This window comes from Mirounga angustirostris, unplaced genomic scaffold (genome assembly GCF_029215605.1).
Source record: "Mirounga angustirostris isolate CCGP_5_RB_7025 unplaced genomic scaffold, mMirAng1.0.hap1 SCAF_9, whole genome shotgun sequence".
Taxonomy (NCBI): Eukaryota; Metazoa; Chordata; class Mammalia; order Carnivora; family Phocidae; genus Mirounga; species Mirounga angustirostris.
The window spans coordinates 97,945,042-97,971,056 of record NW_026991717.1 but is presented as its reverse complement, the minus strand read 5'-3'; the positions used below and the strand labels follow the sequence as shown (position 1 = coordinate 97,971,056).

At 46.4% G+C, this 26,015-nt stretch overlaps 1 protein-coding gene across 6 annotated transcripts in view; it reads left to right on the top strand.

Moving 5' to 3' along the window:
• NID2 (nidogen 2) overlaps window positions 1-26,015 on the top strand; it is a 59,403-nt gene that overhangs the window by 19,389 nt on the left and 13,999 nt on the right. For 4 of the 6 annotated variants that reach the window (XM_064571051.1, XM_045900853.3, XM_045900854.3 and 1 more), the window contains exons 5-11: window positions 6,070-6,219; window positions 6,661-6,906; window positions 8,091-8,291; window positions 9,579-9,809; window positions 18,459-18,602; window positions 19,316-19,444; window positions 20,305-20,448. In XM_064571051.1, coding sequence (XP_064427121.1) covers window positions 6,070-6,219; window positions 6,661-6,906; window positions 8,091-8,291; window positions 9,579-9,809; window positions 18,459-18,602; window positions 19,316-19,444; window positions 20,305-20,448 — 1,245 coding nt within the window. The remainder of the gene's footprint in view (window positions 1-6,069; window positions 6,220-6,660; window positions 6,907-8,090; window positions 8,292-9,578; window positions 9,810-18,458; window positions 18,603-19,315; window positions 19,445-20,304; window positions 20,449-26,015) is intronic. The other 2 variants (XM_064571050.1, XM_045900857.3) reach the window with 2 other exon arrangements.

Genomic DNA, 26,015 nt, shown 5'->3' with positions numbered 1-26,015 from the left:
GGAATAAACATGAAAACGGGAGGAAAAAGCAAGCCACTGTTTTTCATTAGAAAGTTAGATGTGGTTTTTCTTACTAATCCATCATTCTTCAAGGCAGGGAGACTTAGGAAGATCTTTCCTGCAGTGAAAATGTGGGTCCTTTTCTTGAGTAGTAAAAGCTGTTAAAAGTAAGAGTCACTCCAGCTGCCAGGGGCAGCCCCACGCTGGACACCGTCCATCCCCTCTGTGCTCCCACACTGTGCCTGGAACCTGCCCGCCTTCCCTTTTCCACGTGGCTGGGCCAGAGCCCTTAACAAGGGAGGGCAGGCCCAAGGCTGCAGACAGGTGCTTAAATGTTGCTGGCAAAATGAAGACTGAAGGACAGATCAAATCTGGTGCAGAGTTTTCCATTTTCATGAGTAACTCCCAATTAGGACAAATCTCAAGTACTTTGGCCATGCTTTTGCTTCTTTTAGGTACCCATTTTTCTTTCTTTCTTTCTTTCTTTTTTTAAAGATTTTATTTATTTATTTGAGAGAGAGCACATGAGAGGGGGGAGGGTCAGAGGGAGAAGCAGACTCCCTGCCGAGCAGGGAGCCCGATGCGGGACTCGATCCAGGGACTCCAGGATCATGACCTGAGCCAAAGGCAGTCGCTTAACCAACTGAGCCACCCAGGCGCCCCCATTTTTCTTTCTATTAAGGATATGAGAAGAGTAAAAAAAGCATTAAATGGGAAAAAGAAAAGAGATTTAAAAGTCCTCATGTGAAGACTGCTTTACCTGCTGTCTAACCACAGTTCACAAAGCCTTTGTAAACTCAGTGTTTCAAACCTGGCCGGCCTCCGCCCTCCTGCTGTGCCCTGAAAAACCAGCAGACTTGTCTCTACTGTTTGAGTCTCTGTGACAGGTGCTCTCGGGCAGAGTGGGTCCCAGGAGGGTCTACGAAAGAGCCTGTGGGTAAATTCAGGAGAAAGAAGGCCATGGAAGAAAAAGGATTTCTCAGGGTGAGCTCTAGTTCGCTTGCATCTGATTCACCTGGGGCCCTTCTTTAAAATGCAGATTTCCACACCCCTCCTCCACCTTCTGAACTAGACTCTGCATTTTTAAACCAGGTCCCCTGGTGATTCCAAAGGCCACACCTGAGTACTGCCCCGTGTAATGGAAAAAGCATGGGATTTAGAGCCAGAAGACCATTATCATGTCCATGGACCTCCATTTTCTCATCCGTAAAATGGAGATTTTTTTTTTTATAGATTTTTATTTATTTGCGAGAGAGAATGAGAGACAGAGAGCATGAGAGGGAGGAGGGTCAGAGGGAGAAGCAGACTCCCCGCCGAGCAGGGAGCCCGATGCGGGATTCGATCCCGGGACCCCAGGATCATGACCTGAGCCGAAGGCAGTCGCTTAACCAACTGAGCCACCCAGGCGCCCCTGGAGATAATATTTCTTTACCAGACTAGGAAGAAGTGTGTGAAAATACATCCAGAACTCTGATGTGAAGAGGCATATCACTGAAAAAGAAAATTGCCACTTTGTTTTGGGATGAGCTCATCGCACATCTCATCCAGCTGGGATTTCAGACACTGATTCTACACCTTCAAGTAGTGCAGCATCTTTGGATCTATCTGCATTTCCCATAGAAATTTGAGAAGGCCCATTGGCCAAAAGTCTGGCTTTTCTTGCCTGGGATTGATAGCTGCATGTGGGATCTGTTTCTAGGTGCAGTTCTGCCTCTTCTTCAGGGAAGGGTCTGGCTTCTGGGCTTCCTCCATGAAAGGATCTTCACGTTGCTTGCTGGTGGATCTGGGCCCAAGTGGGCAATAAGCACTGAGTCCTGTTGCTCAGCCAGCCAGGAATGAATGTGAGAGCGTTCTCTGAAATCCCACCACCCTAGGAGCTGCTGTCAGATGAAATTCATTAACTACGTTAACGAGCATTCCCTAGCTCAGAAATGGAAAGTTTACAGACGTCCTGAACATCATCACCAGTGGGCATAAGAACCACCAGGGGAGTGGCTCAGGTGCAGATACCTGGGATCCACCCCTAGAATCTGGATTGGTAGCGCTAAGGTGTGCCCTGGGAATTAGAGTTTTTAACAGGCACCCCAGGTGATTCTGATGCAATGGTCCCCGCTCCCCAGCCCACAGAGAAATGCAGCTCTCCTTCTGCGTGGTTGAATGGGGCCCTGCTGAGGCTGTAGGTCCTGTCAGAGGGGGCAGAGCTTCCCTGATGCCTCCAAGCTGTTGCTGGAACCGATCGCTCACAAACCTCCGCCACAGCGTCCCTGTCTCCAGAGATGGCAGTTCACCAAGATGTGAATATCACGTGGACTTCTCTCTCTCTGCTCTGTCTTCTCTCTCTCCCTTGCTCTCACCTTCTCCCCCTTTCTGCTCCCTTTCTCTGCTCCATCCAACCCATCAGCAAACCCTGTCTGCTCCATCTTCAAAATATTCCGTATCTGGGCCCTTCTTCTCTCCAACAGCACTTCCAGCTGCCAGAGCACCTGCTTACTGGCTCATTCTCGAGGTATCGTAAGTCTGATGTCATCACTCTTCTGTTCCAGACGCCCCAGTGGCTCCCCTTCTTACTCAGACTGAAGCCCAGCTCCTTCCTGTGACCTACAGGACCCTCTGCCAACTGGCCAGTACCTCCCCAGCCTTCTCTCACCCTTGCCCCTCTCCCATGTCCCTTGTGTCCTGTTGTCCCTGCCTCTAGCCCTCTGCTCTGAGGTCACCTTCTCCCAAGTTCTTTCCTGATCCCGCTGTTTAAAAGAGCGAAGTCCCCTCCCCCGTCAGCCCTCTTGACCTTCCCTGATCTAAGATTCTGCATAGCTCTTAACGACAACCTCTGTACTAAATAATTTACCTGTTTGTTCACTGCTGTCTAGGAGAATGTAAGCTTCGGGACAGAATGTTTGTCTGCTCTATCCCTAATTCCTAGATCAGAGCCAGGCCCATAGTGAGTGCTCCCATTATTTGTTGAATTAATAAATGAAAGAAAAGTGCAACAGGCATTTCTCTTTCCCCTAACAAGCTGATGTTGTAAGTTTTAAGTGTGTGCATCTGTGAGCACACCTGTGTGAAGGCAGGCACGGGAAAGGGATCCTAAGGGGAGCCTGTGATGCCCCTGTTAGAAGCGAACCCATCTTCTTTCCCTGTGTAGTTCTCATGGGGCTGGAAGGTTGAGCTTCTGTTTATGACTCAGTAAGCTCCATCCAGAGAATGCAAGATTCAACAAAACTGCTTATGAATATCCCTGAGCAGCTTACCAATAACCTGTCATAATTACAGTTTCAGTTGTCTAATGGCCTTTCATGGGAGCCTAACCACTGTTTTTTGTTGTGAGAAAAATGCAGTCCGTATGGCAATCAGCTCAAACTTCTGCACAGTTACCTTTGTAAGTTGCTGGCTGCATCGCTGAGCTCCTCTCCTTTTGCCCATAGGAAAGCCATGCCTGCGCCTTTTAGTTAAATTAACCTAACTCTCCCTATCAGTGGTCTTCCTGCTTCCCGTCTCTCCCTGTTTGATGACCCACTCTTGCAATGGGGACTGAGTGCAAGGACAAGTCTTCACCAAATAACAAATACAGGGAATATAACACAAACCCACCATTTCTTTAATTCCGGAGAATAGTGTTTAGAGTTTGGTTTTATTTTTACTCACCTTCACCGGAAAATGACTATCCTTTAGGCCTGTATCACATTGCTTCTTTACCTTGGTACTCAGAAGTACGTTCAGGAAAAATGTGACTTCTCGCAATGGAGGTGTGAAGGGGTGTCACCCGATTCTAGGAGGGAACAGAGTGCATCTCTGCGGTTTGCACAGAGCTACCTGAGCCATGGACAAGGTTGAGTTCTAGAGGTTGGGGAGTACCCTGCTGTTCTCCCCACACAGCCATGTCCCTTCCCTGCCTTGTTCTGGAGGTGAGTCCTGCCTGAGCACTTGCCCCTGGGCGAGGTCCTCCAGGCGCTGTTGCTTTACACTTAGTGGTTACCTTAGGGGCTGGAGACACCTGAGACTGACGAGTTACATTGGTTTCTTTTCTTTTTTCATTGGTTTCTTTTTACTCAAACTGGATCCCCCAGGACTTCTTAAACCAATGGTAGACAGTGATGCATAGTTTTCTTCACAACAGTGTCTATAATATCCACTCTGGGTTTTTTGGGGTGAGGGGGATGTGAGTTCTGTATCACTTTCCTATTTTAAAAAAACGTTCAGGGTTATACCTAAATATCTATTTTTATCAAACAAATTTTTCAACTGTGTCATCAAGGTGCTATACTGACTTCATTCTCCCGCTGCTCCCAGATGTTCCACTTGAGACCGTATTACCTGTCCTGCCAACGCCTCAGCCTGCCGCTTTCTCAAGAACCCGTTAGCATCAGTCAAGGACTGTCCTACTGTCCAAAAGCTAATGCTCTTCCTGTGCTTTGCCCCCAGCGTGCTGTAAGCCCCATCTGGCTCGTCTCTGCGCTCTCCTACCATTCATTAGGCTTGATTTATAAAGTATGCCTCAAATCTGACCGGCTGAAGTCTATGCTGATCAACCTCAAGCACCTGATCAGATCCTTAACCTAGCTCTCTCGGTCTAGGTACTTGGGTTCCACTGGAGTACAGCTGTTAGGAATCTGGAGCCAGACCTCCTGGGTGCAAATCCCAACTCTGCTACCTACTGCCTGGATGACTTCAGGAAAGTCCCTTTAATCTGTGCTTCGGCTTGTTCATCTGCAGAACTGGAATAAAAACGGCCCGTGCTCATGAGCAAACTGAAAGCGTGAATAAACTTCATAGAGCAGTATCTGGCATAGAGGAAGCACTATTTAAATGTTAACTGTGGGCTGTTTTCACTGGCTGATAAGTCTCTGGCTCTGATGTTACTTAACGTGGTGCTACATCTTCCCTCCCTTGGTTTTTCTCTGTTCTTCTCTGGAATCCTGTGTCCCTACCCGTTAATCTTTCCATTTCTTCCTTGCCCTCCGGTTTCCTCCTCCTCAGACCTGGATCTGGAGCACGGCTGCCAGCTAGGTTCGCCCAGGAGTCGGGTATCTGTCTTCCTCGGGAGCTGACCCCTTGCAGCATCAGCGGGGTCCAGCACTAGGCTTCTGTGCTGTCCCTGCTTGCCCCTGTGCTCCCGGAGTCTCCCCCCAACTGCTGCTCCCAGGGAGGTGGAGGCCAGGTGTGCACAGCCACTTTGGGTCCAGTCTTGGGTCCAAGCATTCTTCTCTTCTAGGGGGACCCTGAACATAGAGAGACCACGCTCAGGATTAGCATCATCCCTGGTGTCCTGAGAAAGCCTCCTCTTCTCCATTAGCGCCCCCCAGCCACGCCCCGCTCCCTTGGCCATTTCTCTTACGGACAATGGCATCTGCTCCAATTCCTGTTTCTTGGAAGTACAGATGGCCCTCTTTTTTTTTTTTAATGGGCAGAATAAGTGGGAGACGGCAGGAACCGCTACTGGTCCACAGGTGGCCCCCTCTCTTATACTGTGGCAGTCTGCTTGTGCCATACCCGCCACCAGAAACCCTGCACGGGCACGGGGCAAATAAGAGCTGGCTCCCCTCTTCCTTTCCCCCTCCTCCCTCCCTCTCCATAGACTTTCTTTAGGGGGGGTTGTGTGTGCTCTTGCAGGCCCTTCTCACAAGAAAACCTACTTCCCGGGGCAGTGAGACAAGCTACAAGCTATTCTCTCTATGTTCAGGGTCCCCCTAGAAGAGAAGAATGCTTGGACCCAAGACCGCATTCATTATTTCTCTCTTCAGTCTTCCTCTCGGGGTCGTTACTCTCGGGTTGAGCCACATAAACCTGCTATTTGACCGTTGTAGACCCACAGGACGGCAGTTTTGTGCAGTTCAGCCTAACGTGTGCTTCCTGGCTGGCCTTTCTGTTCCTGCACTCACCCGGAGTGGTGCAGCCTCCTCCGCCTTCCCCTGCTCTGCACTGAGACCAGATGGGAGCCATCAGCAGTACTCCTTGCCAGAAGACCGATTATCTAAGCCGATTTTATGGTGCAGATGTGGTGTCCATAATGAAGCTCGACAGCAGCAGTGCTGGAATCTGTCCTTTTAATGCAAGTTGGTTTCTGCTTTCCAGTCTTCACGTATAATGCTGCCAGCAAGGAAACCTGTGAACACCACCACGGACAGTGCTCCCGGCACGCCTTCTGCACCGACTACGCCACCGGCTTCTGCTGCCACTGCCAGTCCAGGTTTTACGGAAATGGGAAGCACTGTCTCCCAGAAGGTAAGGCGTGCACACTTGACTGGGCTGGGGGCTGCGCTGTGTATGATTTTGCTGCTCGCTGGTTTGCGACTGGGGCTGGGAACTCTGCATTACGGACCGCGCATCTCCACTGCGTGGATCCCAGCACTGGCCACTCGCAGGTGCTGGATAAATGTTTGAGAAATGAACACATTTGGGCTCCTTTCCCAATTTGAGGATTAGCCAGAAGTCTTTCCTCCTTTTTGCCAGCTCATTAGAGTCAAAGTGGACGGGAGAGTGGGAGGATGGGAGAAAAGAAATCGAAGACAGGTCTGTTTTGTACCTAGATGGTTAATCAGTCAGTTACGGAATCATGAGGATGGCCAAAGACTGGGTTTTGGGAATCGAGAGTGGAATGATTTTCCGTGCGCCCATCGCCAACCTGGACGATGGTCCTAGTCGACTGGGTTTGCTGTCTTTCAGGGGCACCTCATCGGGTCAATGGGAAAGTGAGTGGCCACCTCCGCGTGGGCCACACGCCCGTGCACTTCGAGGACGTGGACCTGCATGCTTACATTGTGGGCAATGACGGCAGAGCCTACACGGCCATCAGCCACGTCCCTCAGCCTGCAGCCCAAGCCCTTCTCCCGCTCACACCAATCGGAGGCCTTTTTGGCTGGCTCTTTGCTTTACAGAAACCAGGCTGGGAGAATGGCTTCAGCTTCACAGGTGAGTAGGAGGGGCCTTTGAAGGGGCCGCTGGTCACCAGCCATCATGCTTTGGTCTTGATATTCCGTGAGTGAGGACTGGCTTGTTCCGTGTTCCAGAGCCTCAGGGGGTCTCGTTTTCTGTGGGGAGGTAGTTGGGAATGGTTTGGTCTCACAGGACTGTTTTTGAAAGACTGATTCCATCCACATGTTCTCCACGTTGTCCTGAGGAATAGGATGATTACCTTTGGAACACGTACATCCTCTCACCCGAATGGGTTGAAGCTTATTTGTCAGGCTGTATTTACTTGAGTTGTTAGGCACAGATCTGTCAAATAGGGATGCACAAATGGTGATCACAGGGTATCTGAAGAGGAGTTTACTTCGTGAGTAAACTTCCTTCCTCCTCTCACCCCAAAAACTCTGACCGATAATGGTACAGACCAGTGCTTCTCAGACTCTAACCTGCACACAGATCACCTGTAGCCCTTGTGAAAAGGCAGATGCTGGCTCTGTGGGTCCGGTGGGGTCTATGATTCTGTTTTCCTAGCAAGCTCCCCAGAGACGCTCATGCTGGTCTAAGGACCACCCTTTGATAGCAAGGGTGTAGAGGATACTTTGGGGCACTTTCCTCCCTACCTGCAAAGGCTTGTTTCCTACTGGATTTATCTTTATCACAGAGAATGTACTGAGAGAAAAGTTCTTCCCCCCCACCTCCAGCTATAGACTCAAGAGCTATTCGGAGGATCTTGTTTTTCAGCAAGTTTTGAATAAAACAATCATCATCTGCATAACTTAGTAAAAGTATGCGCCAAATATTGTATGAGATGTATTCTGCTAAAATATATTCATTATTTATCTGAAATTCAAATTTAACTGGGTGTCCTAAGTTTTTTTTGCTTGTTTGTTTTGTAAGTCTGGCAACCTTACAAAGAGAAGGGTCAAGATGTCCCCAGTAGCTTCTCACAGAAAACAAGCTGTTAGAAAGAGAAGCAGTGTGAAATGAGGTGGGATGAAACCTCACTGTTTAATAGAAATTTGGGGAACTGGATGAAATCAGCAGCTAATAGTACTTAGTCTTGGATATCAGATGATCTTCTTAGGCACCATCTCCAGCAGCAGTAGAAATTAAGTATGCGCTGGTAATTATTCCTGGAAGATGCTACCTCATCCTAGCTCTGTGCTGAAGTCTTACTTCCTCTCCAGGCGCTACCTTTACCCATGATATGGAAGTTACTTTCTACCCAGGAGAAGAGACGGTTCGAATCACTCAAACTGCCGAGGGACTTGACCCAGAGAACTATCTGAGCATTAAGACCAATATTCAAGGCCAGGTGCCTTACATCCCAGCAAATTTCACAGTTCACATAGCTCCCTACAAGGAGATTTACCACTACTCGGACTTAGGTATGTATAACTAGTTTTGACATCTATAACATGGGGATATAGTCCATATTTTACGAGATATTTGTGAGGATGATGAGTTATTACGTGGAATGTCCTTAGAACACCGTGTGTTACATAAAAGAAGCTCAATATCCTTTTTATTACTCTTATCAAATATATAGTATAAGTGAGAGAAGTGTTGGCTGCTACACAAATGAATATCAGTATCCCCATCCCAGTATTAATGTGATGCCAGTGATAATGTAAGAAACCACAACCTTGTCTCTGGGGGTGTGTAAGGGTTGTATAAGTACATACAGTTTTAAACCATCTGGACCACAGGAAAGTAGGGATTATTGGAATTTTTACTTGTCCTGTACCTTTGTTTCTGCCTGTTTTAAAATGAGATGCTGCACAGTGTTGTAAAATGATTTGGAGTCAGAAGATAGGAATTCACATCACAGATTTGTAGTTGAAAATATATGGGGATAAGGTCACTTATCATCTGACAGCCTATTTTCTCTTCAGAATGAGCATAAGAACACCTTTTCTCCTTGCTTTCCATGGTTGACATGTGTCAATCCTGATGAGTTCTGGAAAACCACCCGAATGCAAGGTGTTGGCTTGGTCACAGTTGCTGTCCTGCAGCAGAGTGGTTTGCTTGGAGCTGTGCCTTTCTTCCTTCTGTGGTGTGAGAGTTGGAAGCCGGGCAGGAGACGAAGGGAGGAGAACGGGTAGTGGAGACCCAGACAGTGAACAGAACACTGGTCCGGGCTTCCAACTCCACGCTGAGACTGAGAGAAACGGCCCCTTCCTTTGCCTGAGCCCTTCGGGCTTAAGTGCAGGGTGTTGGGAGCGGTCACATCTGTGTCCTCTAGAGTGTGGACTGGTTGAAAACTTGGGGTGTAGAGTCAGGCTGACTTGTGTTCCAGTTCCAGCTCTATCACACGCTGGCCTCATGTCTTAGGCTATTTCTTGACCTCTGTAAGGCTCCCTGCACATGATCTCGAGGCCCACCTCACTGGTATGAGGCATGAAGAAGGCAGTGTTTCTAGAGTGCCTGGCGTCGCTGGCACACGGTAGCAGAATTTATTCTTTGCTAATAATGACAGCAGTGATGGCACTTTGGCTTTGCATCTACTCAGATTCCCGGAATTGCCTTGCGGGTTTTCCATATAAACTCAGGAATTTCCCAAGGGAATATGCTCCAGGCATTAGGTGAAAAACCCTACAGAAAAAATCGACCCCACATGAAACTCTCTAAGATTTTAAACATTTACCAGTTGGGCTGAATAATGTCTTTTGCAGCTGTGACCTCCACAAGTTCCAGAGACTACTCGCTCACCTTAGGTGCCATCAACCAAACACGGTCCTACCGCATCTACCAGAACATCACTTACGAGGCCTGCAGGCACGCCCCCAGACACCCGGCCATCCCCACCACCCAGCAGCTGAATGTGGACCGGGTCTTTGCCTTGTACACGGATGAAGAAAGGGTGCTTAGATTTGCTGTGACCAGTCAGATTGGCCCAGTTGAAGGTACGTTTCCTTCTGTTGTTTTGGGCAAAAATTGAATCTAACATTGCTTCCTTTTTGAGTCCCCTCAGAATGATTCACAGAGGTTCCTAAGGGTTACTGAGGGCCAGGCTCTGTGTTAGGTGCTGGGGGTAAGGATGAATAAAGCAGAGTCTTGTCTTAGAGGTGGAGACAGAGGTAGAAATGGAACTTTTAGAACAGTGTCCCTGCCAAGCGAAGGAATAGAGTACGATATGTGAAGTTGATCTGTAGCCAAACCCCGTATGTGTGCCAGTCTGTGTTGGGGAGACACCTGTGAACAAGGTGAGGCCAAGTCAGGAGGGAAAATGATGCTGACAAGTATTTGTTACAATTGTGATGAGAACAGGGTGCTATGAGCCTAGCCTGGAGGTTCAGGGAAGAGGTCCCTAGAAAGTGACATTTTTAGCTAGAACTTAAAGGAAGAGAACGATTTCACCAAGTGAAGATAAGACAAAGAGCCAGTGCCTGGAAAAACAAAAAGAACCGCATGTAAGAAAAACCCAAGTTAACATCGTACTCAACAAGGAGAGACTGGATGCTTTCACTCTAAGATCAGGAATTAGACAAGGGCGTGTGTTCTTGCCACTTCTATTTAGCCCTGGATTGGAAGTTTTAGCCCGGGCAATTAGGCAAGACAATAAAAAAAGGCATCCAGACTGGAGAGGAAGAAGTTCCCCTGTGATGTAATCTTATATGTAGAAAATCTAATTCATTAAACTATTAGAACTAGTAAGTTCAGCAAAGTTGCAGGATATAATTTTTGTATTTTGATCTTGTATTTCTATATAGTAACAATGAGCAAACTGAAAAGGAAATTTTAAATGATTCTGTTCCAAAAATGTTTAGGAATAAAAAAAAATTTTTTTTTTTTTTAAAGATTTTATTTATTTATTTGACAGAGAGAGAGACAGTGAGAGCAGGATCACAAGCAGGGGGAGAGTTAGAGGGAGAAACAGGCTTCCCGCAGAGCAGGGAGCCTGATGCGGGGCTCCATCCCAGGACCCTGGGATCATGACCTGAGCCGAAGGCAGATGCTTAACGACTGAACCACCCAGGCGCCCCCCCAAAAATTTTTAAGTATAATACTTTTACATTAAAACCTATAAAGCATTTTTGGAAAAAAAAAATTAAGACCTAAATAAAAAGAAAATTAGAAGACTGAATTCCATGTTTATGAATCAGAAGACTTAGTATTAAAATGGCAATGCTTCCTAAATTGATCTATAGATTCAACACAATCCTATTAGCTAGGTTTTTGGCAAAAACTGAGAAATTGATCCTAAAATTCAAGGAAATTTAAGGAACCCAGAATAGCCAAAACAATACTGAAAAAGAACAGAGTTGGAGGAATTCCACTTACTGATTTCAAAACTTAGAGTAATGAAGACCATGTGGTCCTAGCATAAAAATGGATATACAGATCAATGCAATAGAAGCGAGAATCCAGAAATAAACACAAACACATTTACAGTTTGTTGGTTTTTGACAAGCTTGCCAAAACAATTCAGTGAGGAGAGAGAATAGGTTTTTTAAACAAATGGTTCTGGAACAGCTGGGTATCCACATTCTAAAGAATAATGAGGGACCTCTTATCTCATACCATATGCAAAAATTAACCAGGGGCACCTGGGTGGCTCAGTCGTTAAGCGTCTGCCTTCGGCTCAGGTCATGATCCCAGCGTCCTGGGATCGAGCCCCGCATCGGGCTCTCTGCTCCACGGGAAGCCTGCTTCTCCCTCTCTCACTCCCCCTGCTTGTGTTCCTGCTCTTGCTATCTCTCTCTCTGTCAAATAAATAAAATCTTTAAAAAAAAATTAACCAAAAATGGGTCAAAGATGTTAATATAATTTAGTTAAAATTTTAGAAAAAATATAGGTGTGAATTTTTGTGACTCTGCATTTGGCAATGGCTTCTTTAGAGAGAATACTAAAAGCATAAGCAACAAAGGAAAAAATTGGGTGTCATCAAAATTAAAAACTTGTGCTTTGGAGGATATTATCAACAAAGTGAACATACAACCCACAGAATGGGATAAAATATTTGAAAATCCTATACTTTTTAAAAGATTTATCTATTTGAGAGAGAGAGAGAGAACACAAGCAGGGGGAGCTGCAGAGGGAGAGGGAGAAGCAGATTCCCCACTGAGCAGGGAGCCTGATGCAGGGCTCGATCCCAGAACCCTGGGATCACCTGAGCCAAAAGCAGATGCTTAACCTACTGGGCCACCCAGGAGCCCCTGAAAATCCTTTATTTAATAAGAGACTTGTATCTAGAATATACGAAGAACTCTTACAACACAATAAAAAGAAATTTGGATAGAACATTTTGTCAGAAGATAAACACCCAAAGCACATGAGAAGATGCTTGATATCATTAGTCATCAGGGAAATGCAAGCACAATCAAAACCATAATGATGCTACTTTACATGCATGTGGACAGCTACAATAAAAAACAGATAATAACAAGTATTGGTGAAGATGTGGAGAAACTGAAATCCTCATACATTGCTGGCAGGAGTATAAAATGGTATACCTACTGTGGAAAACAGTCCAGTTTCTCGAAGTTAAACACAGAGTTACCACTTGAGCAATTCCACTCCTAGCTATATAACCAAGAGAAATGAAAGTTTATGTCCCCACAAAAACTTGGACACAAATATTCATGGCAGCATTATACAGAATAGCCAAAAGGTAGGAACAACCCAAATGTCCATCAACTGATGAATGAATTTTTAAAATGTCCTGTATCCATATAGTGGAATATTATCAACACATAAAAAAGGAATGAAATACTGATGGGAATGAATTTTGAAAATATGCTGAGTGAGGGTAACTGTCACAAAGGACAACATTTTGATTCTATCTAATGAAATACCCAAAAGAGGCAAATCCACAAAAACAGTAGATTAGTGGTTGCGTTGGGCTGGGGCATAATAGGAGGGTAAGGAGTGGATAGCCAAAGGATGCAAGTTTCTTTTGTGGGGGGATTAAAATGTTTTAAAATTGATTGTGGTGATGGTTGCGTAACTGTAAACATACTAAAAAACATTGAATTGTGTACTTTAGATGCGGGAATTATATGGTTTGTGAGTTCTATCTTAACTGGAAAAAAAAAATAGCTGTAGGGGGAAAAAAAACCAGAGCAGTGTTTCTCAAGCTTCAGTTAGAATTAACCACAACTGTGAAGCTTGATAAACATGATGGTAAAAATGTTCTAGGCTTATGAAGCATTAAGGACGTGAGTAACCCAAAATACACATTGCTAAGCGAAAGACGCCAGTCTGAAGAAAGCTACCTTGGTGTGATTCCAACTATAGTTGACCCTTGAACAACATGGGTTTGAACTGGGCAGGTTTACTCATACGTGGGTTTTTTTTCAATACAGTACTGAACACGTATTTTCTTAACATTAGCTTACTTTATTATAAGAATACAGTATATAATATATAAAATATGTGTTATTAGTAAAGCTTTTGGTCAACAGTAGGCTATTAGTTTTGGGGGAGTCGAGTTATACAGATTTTCAACTATGTAGGGGGTCAGCACCCCTACCCCCCACGTTGTTCAAGGGTCAACTGTATATAACATTCTAGGAAAAGTGAAACTACAGAGAATAAAAAGATCCGTGGTTAGCAGGAGTTCAGGGGGAGGGAGATGGGGTGAATGGGGAGAGCATGGGATTTTTAGGACAGTGAAGCTATTACCCAAACCTACAACTGCATGACACACAGAGTGAGCCCTAATGTAAACTAGAGATTTTAGGTAATACTATATCCATACTGGTTTATCAGTTATAAATGTACCACACTAATACAAGAAGCTAATGAACTGAAAACTGGAGAAAGGGGAGGGTATGGAACCTTTACTTACTGCTCAGTTTTTCTGTAAACCTAAAACTGTTCTTTAAAAATAAATCTTGATTAAAAAAATAAAAAATGTTTAGGCGAGCCAGAAGATGAGCTTGCCAAGTCCGGGAACCCTAGCAGGTAGGGAATTGTCAGATGGAAGGGACCTTTTATTTATTTTTCTAAAGATTTTATTTATTTGAGAGAGAGCAAGAACAGAGGGAGAGGGAGAAGCAGACTCCCCGCTGAGCAGGTAGCCCGATGCGGGGCTCGATCCCAGGACCCTGAGATCATGACCTGAGCCGAAGGCAGACGCTTAACTGACTGAACCACCCAGGTGCCTGAAAGGGACGGTTTAATTCTGAAAGCCAGTAGCTAGTGCTTTCCCCTAGAATGCGAGGGGCACAGGAGGAGAACAGAGAGGGTCTCCCACATGGGGCTCCATATTGATACCGTTGAGGCCGGAATTGGTGTCTCTGCTCAGCATTAGAGAGGAGGGCTCCGGAAGCCTCCTCACGCTCAGGGTGCAACGGTCACTTTAGCAATAGGATACCGAGATTAAGGCCAGAGGGCTGGACTCTTCAAGGATGCAGAGATGACTTGAAAGGAGAATCCAGAGTTTGCTGGTGTGGGGTGGGTGGGCAGTTTGGTTTTAGGAAACTTGCTTGGGGGTGCAGGCATTGGGAGCCCATGGATTATAAGGTGTTGAATTAATAGCATGAAAATGTCAGTTGATTTTAGAGAAACGTGTATCGGAAGAAGGGAAAAGATTATTGCCTCTTTCTCAAAAGATTTGAACAAAAACAAAGGAAAACCTCCTTCTGCCCTTTACACCTGGTGTAAGGTGTCTGATGTGTAAAAACCAATGATTAGCGGAGGAGCCTCCCAGACCAAGGAATCCCACTCCGATTCTAGATGTATGTAGGGAAAAGATAAATCCCTGGGTGGATTTTTCCTGGAGACCGACCAGCTCTGGGAGTAACAGAAAGAATGCCAGCAAACTATCAGGTACCAGGCTGCTAATTTGTCTTTAGAACTTTATGTGATTTTCCCTTCCATGCAAGTCAAAGCCTAACAATAGCAAAGGATAGTTTACTTGGTGCCAAGCCCTGTTCTGAGTACTTAGTCCCACACAACCCCCTGCCCAGTAGGGGGATCATCAGCCCCCATTTTATAGAGACTTGCCCAGTCGCAGCTACAAGGCAGCCAGCTGGGACCCAATCCCGGGCACCAGCTCCAGAGCCCACCCCTGTCCCTCGCCTGGCCCCGCTTTCCCACATGGACTCCACTGGACGCCTCAAAATTTGGGCCGAATTGCAAGAGGGAATGTGTGTTTTAACCCTGTGTGTCTGCACCTTATTGCATCCACCCCTATAGAACACTGCAATACGGGTTATGCTCCCTGAATAGGAGAAAAACGGGGGCAAAAGAAAACAAATGACAAAATCCTTCCCCCTGCCCCCCCTGCACCCCCCCTGCACCCCCCACCCCCCTGCACCCCCTTTTCCCCTGCCCTCCATGCACAGCATTATCATCTTGAGTGTTTCCGTCTCTCCAGAGGGAATGACGGTCCGGCTGGAACGTCTGGGACACAGAGTGGCCGCCCCAGCCGACGTGGGCGCCCGTGGCTTCCCAGGGCCGGGGAGGCTGTGCTGTCGGGGCTGCGTCCGCCTGGTGAGCCATCAGAGCCTGGGGCCTGGCCCAGCCGCAGCCCCCGCCCCTCGCCCAGTGTTTGCGCTTCAGGTGTGGGTCGGCCCTCCTGGGCTCCTAGAACCGGGCCCCCTGGCGCCCACTTCGGGGCTCTTTCTGGCAAGTTGAGGAGACTGGGCAGAGGGCCACGCAGGGAAGCGGGACGGACTGTTCCTTGAAGGAAAACCGCTCTTCTCTTGATTAAATGAGGAAATTAGTTCCAGCTCTCCTGTCAGAGAGTCAGGCTGTTGGAGAGGGTGAGGGCGAACTAGAACTCGTCGTGAGGAGGATCCCGTTGTTCGTGCTGCAATAGGGAGAACGCGAACATGCCAGAGAGCATGCAGAGCCCGGTGGTTTTAGGAATGTATTTTTAAAACAAGGGTTTTGGAAACCGAATTCCGTGAACGGGGCCTGTGCTCGGGGCCTGCACACTGGTTTAATGCTCTGCTGCTGTCCTCTTGAAACTCTTAATTTTTGAGCAAGGGGCTCCACATTTTCCTCTTGCACTGGGCTCTGTGAATTATGTGGCCTGCCGAGTCAGTGAAGCATATTTTAAATCAGTGTCCTGTAATTATGGACATTTTTTTCCCCCTCAGTTTCAGGTAGGCCAGGGTATCCCATCCAAGTCTGAAAGTCAGCTTTTGGACTGCATTTTTTGCATGCCTAGCTGGGTGGTAAGCTTTTGACATCTCTGCATACTTACTAATCTTTGCCAGAATGTGCCACAGTGCAAATTGGATGCTGGAAAGTATGGGGCAAGAAGGTTAAGCGTTAGTATTTACAAATTAAATCATTTCAAAGCTCACGTCCCCCTTTGGCTGGGTAGGCCAGGCATTTTATACAGAATCTTCTCCTAAAATGGAGAAATAAGAATTGTCTTGCATCAGGCCTTCAGGGAGGACATGACCCTGTTGTTCTTAACTATAGCCATGCTGGGGACTGTCTCAGGAACTTGGGCTGTACAACCCCGTAACCCCAGCATTGTGTTTCCATCCTGTCCACCAAGAGGTGCAGAGGGAAGAACGAGGGATGTGCAAGGTGTCTGCTTGCTATCTGGAGCTAGGCTCACATTGACATCCTTAAGTTCATCAGGTTTAAAAAGTGCCGGAGCCATTTATTGGTCCTTTTCTCTTGGCAAAGATTCTGTAACCTAGTCCAGCTAGCATCATTGCAGCAATCCAAGGATAAACCCATGGCCCTCCTTTTTTTCTTTTTAGGCCGTAATATGAGAATAAGAATATTCTCCTGCAAGAGCACATGGTGGGGGTGTCTTCTAAGGCGACGGGAGGAATTTACCAGAATGCAGGGAGGTCCCTTCAGAGACTCAGCCAAGGCACCCCAGTTCACAGCAGACTAACACAGAATAGCGGGAGGGTCCACGTGGGTAGTGGGGCAAGCTGTGGGGAGGTGGCTGGACATCCTGAAGGACAGGGTGACACAGGTGACAGGGTGTCCAGTCTGACACAGGTGACGGCAGCAAGCACTTGGGTCTAGACTGGGAGTTACATAGGCAAGGCCCACCTGCCTGAGGTAAGAGGGGTGAGGAGATGTGGGTGAGCTAGAGAGAAATGAGAGGGAATCCAGGAGGAAGTGGTACTAGGAAGTTAAGGTAGGTGGTACTGCCACTGTGTCTACTGATGCCAAGATGCTGGTCCCTGGAGCCGTGAGAGCGAGGCAGGACTTGGGTTGTGCTGAGCTGGCCGTCAAGACAGGGACTCCGGCACTGGCCGAAATCCAAGGCAGAAGCTCAAGTTATGACTTAGACGAAGCCCCACTGGTAGCTGGGATGGCTTGACGTGAAGCCTGGGAGGTTTGAGTGAAGCTCCTGAAACCTTTGAGATCTAAGACCAGAATTAATTCTTGGGACTGAGACAAAGCTGAAACCAAGTGAGCACGAGCAGGGGTGCCACTGAGGAGGAAGAAGGAACGTCGCCCCTAGGGACTGGGTAAGCCTGCCCACGGGGGGAATTGCCACTCATATATATCATGTCAGGGTTTCTTTATTTTCTTCAGTTTTAGCAGATATAATCCTTATCTTTATTCCTGTTTTACACCTGAGGAATCAGAGGAGTGAATGGAACTGCCCAGAGTTAATGAACTCATTGTGTCTGGGGTTCTTTCCCACGTCATCTCTGCGCCCTCGGCTTAGCTAACTGTATGAAGTTCCTTCGGTGGTGGCCGTAGCAAAGTGGTGCAAAGCACAGCCAGCCTGGCTTTTTATCCCTGCTCCGTCCCCCTCTTCTGACTGTGTGACTTTTGCCAGGTTACTTGGCCTCTGTGTGCTATAGGAAAAATGAAGATAGTAATACCTTCCTCATAAGGGCAGTCGTGAGGATTTAAAGGGATGGTATATATAAAGGTTTTAGAACAGTGCCTGGCAAATAGGGTTGCAATAAGCATTACTACTGTGCTCTATCCAGAAACAAAGCTCTTTAGGGAAGATTTCAGATGTTAAGTATTACCACGACCTAGTGGATGGATGGATCTGTGGCAAGGTTAATCCTAAAAAGTAAATACTGCAAAAATCATCCCTCTTTAGTCTTCCAAACCTTAAAAAAGGCAAGATTTTCCCAGTAATTAAATTTTGACCTAGGAAATAGTGAATTTTAGTGAGAGACTGCCCAGTTTAGAGGCAGAAATTTGGGGTGTGAGTTCTTGCTGTACCGTTTCCTGGCTTTGTGAGCTGGGGCAATTTTTCCAATGTCTCTCAATTATCTGTGAAAACTACCAATCATGGGGATAACAGCCCACCTCACAAAGTCATCCTGAGAATCACACGAGGTGGTCGAGTGAGAGCACTCTACGATAAAACTATGCCATGTGATGTTTTTATTCCCTGGGCACAAGCCTACTGTAAGCAAGAAAATGTTAGTTGTCTCTAGGGTAGGCAAGAGGAGGCCATTCTGGAATTTAATACTGCAATTTAAATAATCTAGCCCAGCTTGGGGTATTAAAAATTTAGCAAGGTCGCCAGGCGCGCCCCCAAACAGATGAGTATGTGGGCCGTCCCGAGGAGTCCTCGATCTCCCATTGGTGCCGTTCTCTTTATAACAACCAGATTGTGCTTGTGTGATCTATTTCCTCTCTACTCATTGCAGGGGACTCAGACCCCATCCGTGTGAATCCTTGCTACGATGGGAGACACACATGTGACACGAGGGCTCGTTGCCACCCGGGGGCAGGGGTAGACTACACCTGCGAGTGTGTCTCTGGGTATCAGGGAGATGGACGCAGTTGTGTGGGTAAGTTGTATGCGCCCTGTTCGTTCACGGGGTCCTCCAGCTCTGTGTTAACAGAAGACCAGCGTGTCTGCTTAAGGATCTCTACTGATGCACGAGACACGTTTAGCAGCTGTTAACCTAAATGCTCTTATTTCAACACTAAAGCACATTCTGGTTAGAGTTGAGAGGAGAGTTTGGAGGTGGGTATTTGGGGCTGGGACTGGGAAAAGAAGACATGTATTTGCAATTCCTGCATATTTCCAGTTCTCAAGTTTGGTCATTTTAATCCTGTAGTAAGTATTTCTTGTATTTATGAAAACATATGTTTTCTGGTTATCTTTAGGTTTCAGACCTTGTGTTCCTTTCACCCATGACATCCCCACAAGCCACAGAAATTTCTTTACATTTCTAAAAGAAAAATTGTTAGTGTGTTTTTCTTTTAAATGTTGAGTGGGTTTTATTTTTTTACTGTTTAAAGAATTCTCAGAATATTCAAATATTTTCCCTGTGACTTACATACTTGAATGACTTGAGATAAAGATTATCTGAAGGTTATCCTGCAACCTGCATTCACGTCTGATGCTTAGAAATACTACATTTTGATATATTTCGCCCCCACTAATTTATTTGTTCTGTTGGAGCATCATGGCAGTGAGAAAACATTGGGTTTTCAGACCTGCCACTTGGGGAACCCTTGATTTAAGCAGTGCCTTTCTGTCCTTATTTCTTCTTAGATGTAAATGAATGTGCCACTGGCTTCCATCGCTGCGGCCCCAACTCTGTGTGTGTCAACTTGCCGGGAAGCTACAGGTGTGAGTGCCGGAGTGGTTATAAGTTTGCAGATGACCGGCACACTTGCATCTGTGAGTGTTAAGGCGCTTCTCTTTTTGGCCAAAATGGTGTTGAATCTTGTTCTCTGATTCATTAATGTTTCCACTCTGACCTACAGAAGTTCTGCTATGTGGTTTTAGAAAACAGTTAACGTTGAAATAACCCGAAGCTATGGATCAGTTCAGCCCTGTGTTGTTGTCGTTTTCCTCTAAATAGATACTTTTGGTGTTGAGTTGTCGAAAGGTGTTCACCCAGTTGGGATTCCCATGTGTCTTGGTATTTGGCCGAATCATGTTGCAAGACTATGAACCTCTAATACCACCAGTTCTAGATAGAAGTAAAATATTTCTCAAATTTAAATGGAATGGATTATAATTCAAAGATGCTTGTTCCACGTGCCCAGGTATAGAACACCCTCTGTAATAGAGCTCTTTCTAGGGTAAAGAAAAAGAAAAAGACATCTTTGGACCTAAAAGTAGATCCAAAAGAACTAGGATTCCAGATTCATCCCATTGGTAGAACCAGGTGATAATAGAGAAAATACACTTTTTAACCCAGTGAGATGAAAAGGTAGCCATGATCATAGAAACTATGTGTGTGTGTGTAGTTCTGGTGAGTTATAAACTTTAATCAAGGACTATTTTAGTGACTGCTCTCCAAATCTAGTGTTTTAACCACAAACCCAGAGCAGCGCTTCTCAAACTTTAATATGCATACAAGCCATCTAGGGATCTTGTTCGAAGTCAGATTCTGATTTGCTGGCTCTGGGATGGGGCCTTCGAAGCCCTCAGCTGTCCTGATGTTATTGGTGTGGGGATCACAGTGTGAGGATCAAGTCTCACCCATTCGCAGGCCTGAACTCTTGGACGTCCTTGCCTTCTTCTCTTTTCAGTGCTCACCCCCCCTCCCAACCCCTGTGAGGATGGCAGCCATTCCTGCGCTCCTGCTGCCCAGGCCCAGTGCATTTACCACGGAGGCAGCACATTCAGCTGCGCCTGCCTGCCTGGCTACACGGGCAATGGGCACCAGTGTAGTGGTGAGTACCTGTGGGTTGTCAGCCTCAGTGACTCTGGAAAGTCGCCTTGGATGCAATACCCCCACATAGCCAGAACCTTTCTCAGAAGGACCTCTCCCTTGCTGGACTCCCGCAGCCTTGGACTTGTCTAAAGAGCAAAAGAAAAGCTGTCCTTTGAGTCGAAAAGCTGAGCCAAGGGTGATTTCTCTTGGACTAGACTGCTGAGCATATATGGTTGTCCTTGGTGGAGACGTCCCTGGAGCTCTAGGAAGCCACTGCCAGCTTGTAACCTCCTGTTCCTGGGAGCTAGTGTAGGCTGGAGGAGCTTTGGGAAAGCCCACTCACCTGTTGCGAGGTCTCCATCCTTCAGTCTCTTTGGTTAATGGCTTAATCTGGCACTTCCAGTCATGCCTGACTTTTGGTTGCTATCCCACTGGTCGAAGTGGCATTTTAAGCAATCTCTAAACATACATGCAATGCTTTCTCTCTCATTTTTTCCCCTCCCTCCTCTCCCCGGAGAGAGGGGGAGGGGGAGAGAGAGAAAGAACTCTACCGTTCTGAAAGAATAGTAACGCATACCTAAGCACTCACAACTTTTCTCCCGGAAATCTAAAGATGTTTAAGATGGTTAAGGCTTGATACAGTATTTAATAAAATCACTAAACTGGAATGCGGACTGTTAAAGTTTAACCTGGTTAAATAGTAATAATGATGCGAGACGTTGTTACAAAAGTGGGTATAATTCTCTGGGTATATATGTTCATGAAACCCAGATTAGTAATACTTTAATACAGAGATTATTTAGCAAATCTGCATAATCCACTAAAGGTTTTCAAAATGTATCCAGTGACATGATGGAATTGAAACTCAATTTCATGCTGTCAGTAATACCCCCAAATTATGGGAAAATGAGACACTGGGAGAGAATGGTGGGGAGAGGATCTGTTTGGAGATTATGAACCCGAAACATAGGCTTTCCCCCCCTTCTCTTCAAATTGCTGCTTGCATTGGCCAGGCCACCCTACACCTGGGCACCCTGAGTTGATTTGCTAGAACAGCTGTGTAACTCCTGGGAGTTTTACAGCAGCTTAAATAGCACGCCCCCCCCCCCACCACCACCTTTTACCAAATGTTGGCTTCTCATCCTCCTCCCATTCCTCCTCCCTTTGGTTTCCTTGGAGAGGCCGCCTGAACCAGCAGACGGAAGCCATATGTTATGGACAGAACAAGTGTGTCCGGGCAGCCAGCCGTCCTCTCCTTCCCAGATGTGACGGGCCATTTGGTATTGTCTGAACTGGCTCTTTAATGTTTCCACGTCTGTTGTACAGAAGCTCTGCTGTAGGGTTTTCTTAAAAACACAGTTTATACTGAAATGACCCAAAGTGGTGGCTCAGTTCAGCCCTGTTTTCTTTTTTTTTTTTTTTCCCCTCCTAAAAACACCCCCCTGCTTTAGAGCTCAAGTGTTTCTCCAGTTAGACTGAGGTAGATTTGGAATTCATAGATGCTCTCACTTGACCAGCCCAAGAGCTCCATCTGTCATAGGACTCTCCAGAGAGAGGGTAGCCTCCACAGGTGTGCGGGTCAAGGTGTGAGGTGCCCTAACTCCTCATTGTTTTGTTATTTCTTACAGTGGGAATAATATTTTTTCCACTCTCATGGAACTTTGTCATTCAGTTTCTTTTCTTTTCTTTTTTTTTTTTTTTTTAAGATTTTGAGTTGAGAGAAAGAGTGTGTGCATGTGTGTGCATGGGTGGGGGGCAGAGGGAGGAGAAGCAGGCTTCCCGCTGAGCAGGGAGCCCGATGCAGGGCTTGATCCCAGGACCCTGGGACCATGACCTGAGCTGAAGGCAGGTGCTTAACCAACTGAGCCACCCAGGCACCCGTCATTCAGTTTCATTTAACACACTACTGGCTCTAAGAAATGAGACTACATGGAGAATCAAAATCTTGTCAGAATTTCATATTTAAACATCTGGCTGCTCGGGACAGCAGAGATAGTGCTTTCAAGGTATTTAACTCCTCAGGTCTTTGGTTTAAAGCTAACAAGTTGAAATTAGTTGCAGTCTAGATGTGATGAGTGTTAATAATCAATGTTAATTGAGTTAGATGTTTCTTGCCCTAATCCCTTCTGAATCATTCTCTTCTCCTTCTTTTAACTTCTACTTGTCCTGTAAGACTTTGATTACCTTTGGGGTCATATTAGGACCCTGAAATTGGCCATTTTTCCAAATTGAGGACTTTGGAATAATGCCATTCATTGTTATTACTGCCTTCTTGCTGATTTCTGCCATTTTTAATTGTCCTTATTCAATCTCTGCTTCTCTACTTTTGGGATTTTCTCTGGAACCCACAAACTTGAAAACATGCCAAACCCATCAGTTGCCTCCCTAGTGTATTAGTTATCTATTGCTGCATAACAAATTACCCCCAAGTATGGCAGCTTAAAACAGTACACATTTATTGTCTATAGGTCAAGGGCCTGGGAATGGCTTAGTTTGGTCCTCTGCTTTAAAGGATCCTACAAGGCTGCGACAAGGGGTGTGGTAGACTTGGGATCTCATCTAAAGGCCTAACTGGAGAAAGATCCTCACATGGTTACTGGCAGGATTCAGTTCCTTGAAGACAGAGAGCCTCGGGTCCTTGCTAGCTATTGCCAGGAGGTACCTTCAGCTTCTTGACACACAGACCTTGAACAAAGTGGCTTACTTCCTCAAAGCCAGTAGCAGAAAGTCTGTGAGCAAAGTGGAAGTTAGATGCAAGTTACTCAAGGGAAGGAGATTACACAAGGTTACAAATACTAGGAGGGAGGGATCTTTGGGCTTCCTTAGAGCTGCCTCCCAAAATCAGTTGCCATTTAGGCTTTTCAGACTGCAAGAATAGCAAATGAATAGTCATTTTCCTAAAGATCTATGCCATGCCTACATGAAGGCAACTTGCAGGATGTGTGTGTGTGTGTGTGTACACATATTTAAAGGCATGCCACAGTGTGCATGTGTCTCTGACCACAGAGAGAGAGAAAAGAGCAAAACGGGAAAAAGAGAGAGAAAGGCTCTACTTTGTGGCAAGTGTGCATTCTTGAAGCACGGGTATTTTTCTTTCCTCCATTAAAGTAGCAATAAAAGGGTGTGGGGGTTTGCTCTAGCCGGTTGGTCAAAAACGGAGTTCCCTGGAGAGACTGGACTTGGCTTTGGGCTCTCAGTCTAGTCTGAGTCACCAGCAGGAATCACTTTTACCCGAGTAGAGTTAAATCTTTTCCAGCTTCCCTCAATCAACCCCGATTTCAACGGTTTCAGGGTTGATTCCAACCTTGTATTGGAGTGAGCCAGTGTTTCTCAGGCCTGTTGGTCCTCCTAGATCTTGGTGACTTTGCTAGGTGCAAAAGCAGATTGTCTTGAGTTAGGCTCTTTCCAGGGAAGAGCAAGCGTGAGTTGAACAGGTGGGCGGTCGCTCAGAGCCCTGACTGCTCAGGAGGGACATGAGAAGAGGTATGTGGAGTAGTCTTTCTCAGGTCTCCTGTTCTAAGAATGGAGAGGTTAGGTAAGGTATGGTAAAGTCGATGCAGCCACAGCAGAGGAGAGCAGGGCTTGAAAGGAGGGAGTTTCTTACACTCACGGGTCCCAGAGAAAGGGTCACCGCATACCACACCAGGGCACAACCAGCCGGGTGCTTGATTGAATAGGTGGGGAATGAGAACTTGTGGGCAGAAGCCTTTACTGGGCTCTGGAAATTTCACTGGATGGTTTGGAAGCAAAGGGGGTGGGGTGGGATGGGTTGGGGGGAGCTAGAATCTGGTAATCCAGTGACTGGGTTTGTTTCAAAGGGACTTCACCTGGTTTTGGGTGTGGGCAGAAGGAGGGCAGTGACAAGAGTGTTGGAACACCAAAGTGTGAATTCAAAATGGAGGATTTTAACAAATTTTCCATACAGGTTTTTTTGTTTTGTTTTGTTCTTTTTACCAGTTTAATAGGTAATAGAATGGAGAATTATGCTGAGATGAAGCCATGTTTCATCATCTGAAGAGCAAAGGAGCTCTACTATGCCTTGAGCTTTGTTGTCTTGACCTCAGTGTCCTGACAGCTCCTAAAGACCCCTGACATTGATAAGCATCAATGGCAGCCCCCTCCCCCAGTGGTACAAGGAGTTTCTCCCTTGCCAAGGGGCTGAAAGTCTTTCCATGCTTTCTGTCCTGACACCCGACATCCTGTGACATAGGGAGGAGCTCCCCTTCTTTACTCAAAAGCTCCAGTTCCCTCCAAACACCCCCCGCAGTGTTAGCATTCCTGAGGAGGAGTCATAGCCTGCTCTGAGCTCAGGCCCTGGAGTGGCTGACAGGATTATCTTCTGTCATGGTGGGAGGTCTGTCTTTCAAGGAGGCATCAAGGACTGTGCTTTGGGGAGACTTAACCTCCTCCAGCCTTTAAGGGACGGGGGCTCCCCACTTGTAATGCTTTCCATCTCCCAGTTGGTCATTTATACCCATTACTACCCTCCCCGTAACTCTCGTATCTGTGGGGAGGATACCTGCTCTTTCACTCTGATCAGAACTCCTAGGCCATAGGCTTTCTGAACATGAGTTAACTTGGTAGCTCTGGGGCGTCCCCTCTCTCTGAGTTCAAAAATAATCTCAAGAAACTGATCCCTGGGTTCTAGAATTAGGCCCTGTGTCTCAGGAATTCCTGCTTCCTGTCATTGCCTGGGGTTCCTGTTAGCATGAGAAGTACTTTTAGCATATGTATTATGAATAGCTTTAACTTCCTGCATTTACTTTCCTGCTGGATGTTCATTTTTACAGCTTTGGTTTCACAGCGTTTTGCAGGCCCAGGGAGCTGGATGGCCACCGGCTTCACCCAGCTAGGTACTGGGGTTGTCCTTCTGAAGAGACAAGAGCCAAATTCAGGGATAATTAAATATGACAATAGAGAACCCTTATTGATTAGATCAGAGATAGGGTTTTTGTTGTGATTGGTTTGGTTTCTTTTGGGTAACTGAGGAGCTAACCAGAAAACCTTGTTTGTTTCTGACTTTGCAGATGAATGTGTAACTACTTTCCCACCTTTGTAGGTGGACAGGAAGGTAACCAGGGAGGCCAGCTGCTCATCTGGGCAGAGCCTCTCTGGGTGGCATTGAACTTGGTTGTGTCAAGCATTCAGGATTCTTTTGGACTTAAGGGAGCTCATTTATTTTGACCAAACTTCCCCAAGCCTGAGGACACACAGAATGTGAATTTGCTAATTACAGTGTAAGAGATTCCTCTCCTGTGAACAGACATCTGGGTTTCACATCCAGCATGTCCACTCACCAGTACCTGGGAAAGGAGCTGAGCCATGGGAAGGGGGCTCGGTGAGAGCGTGGTCATAACAAGGCTGGTACCGACAGCCCTAGAGCAGATTTCATCAGGTGCCTGGGAGGCTGGGCGAGGAGCCACCTCTGTCCCCAGCCGATTCACATCACATTCAGGCTGTCACCCTCCGGCATCCTGGCGGGCTGTAGCGAATGGATGCAATTCACTTCTGGGACTTCTAGGTTTCACACTGATCATCCCAACCCACATTTTTTCCTATAAACACATTTTTAAATCATTTTTGGGG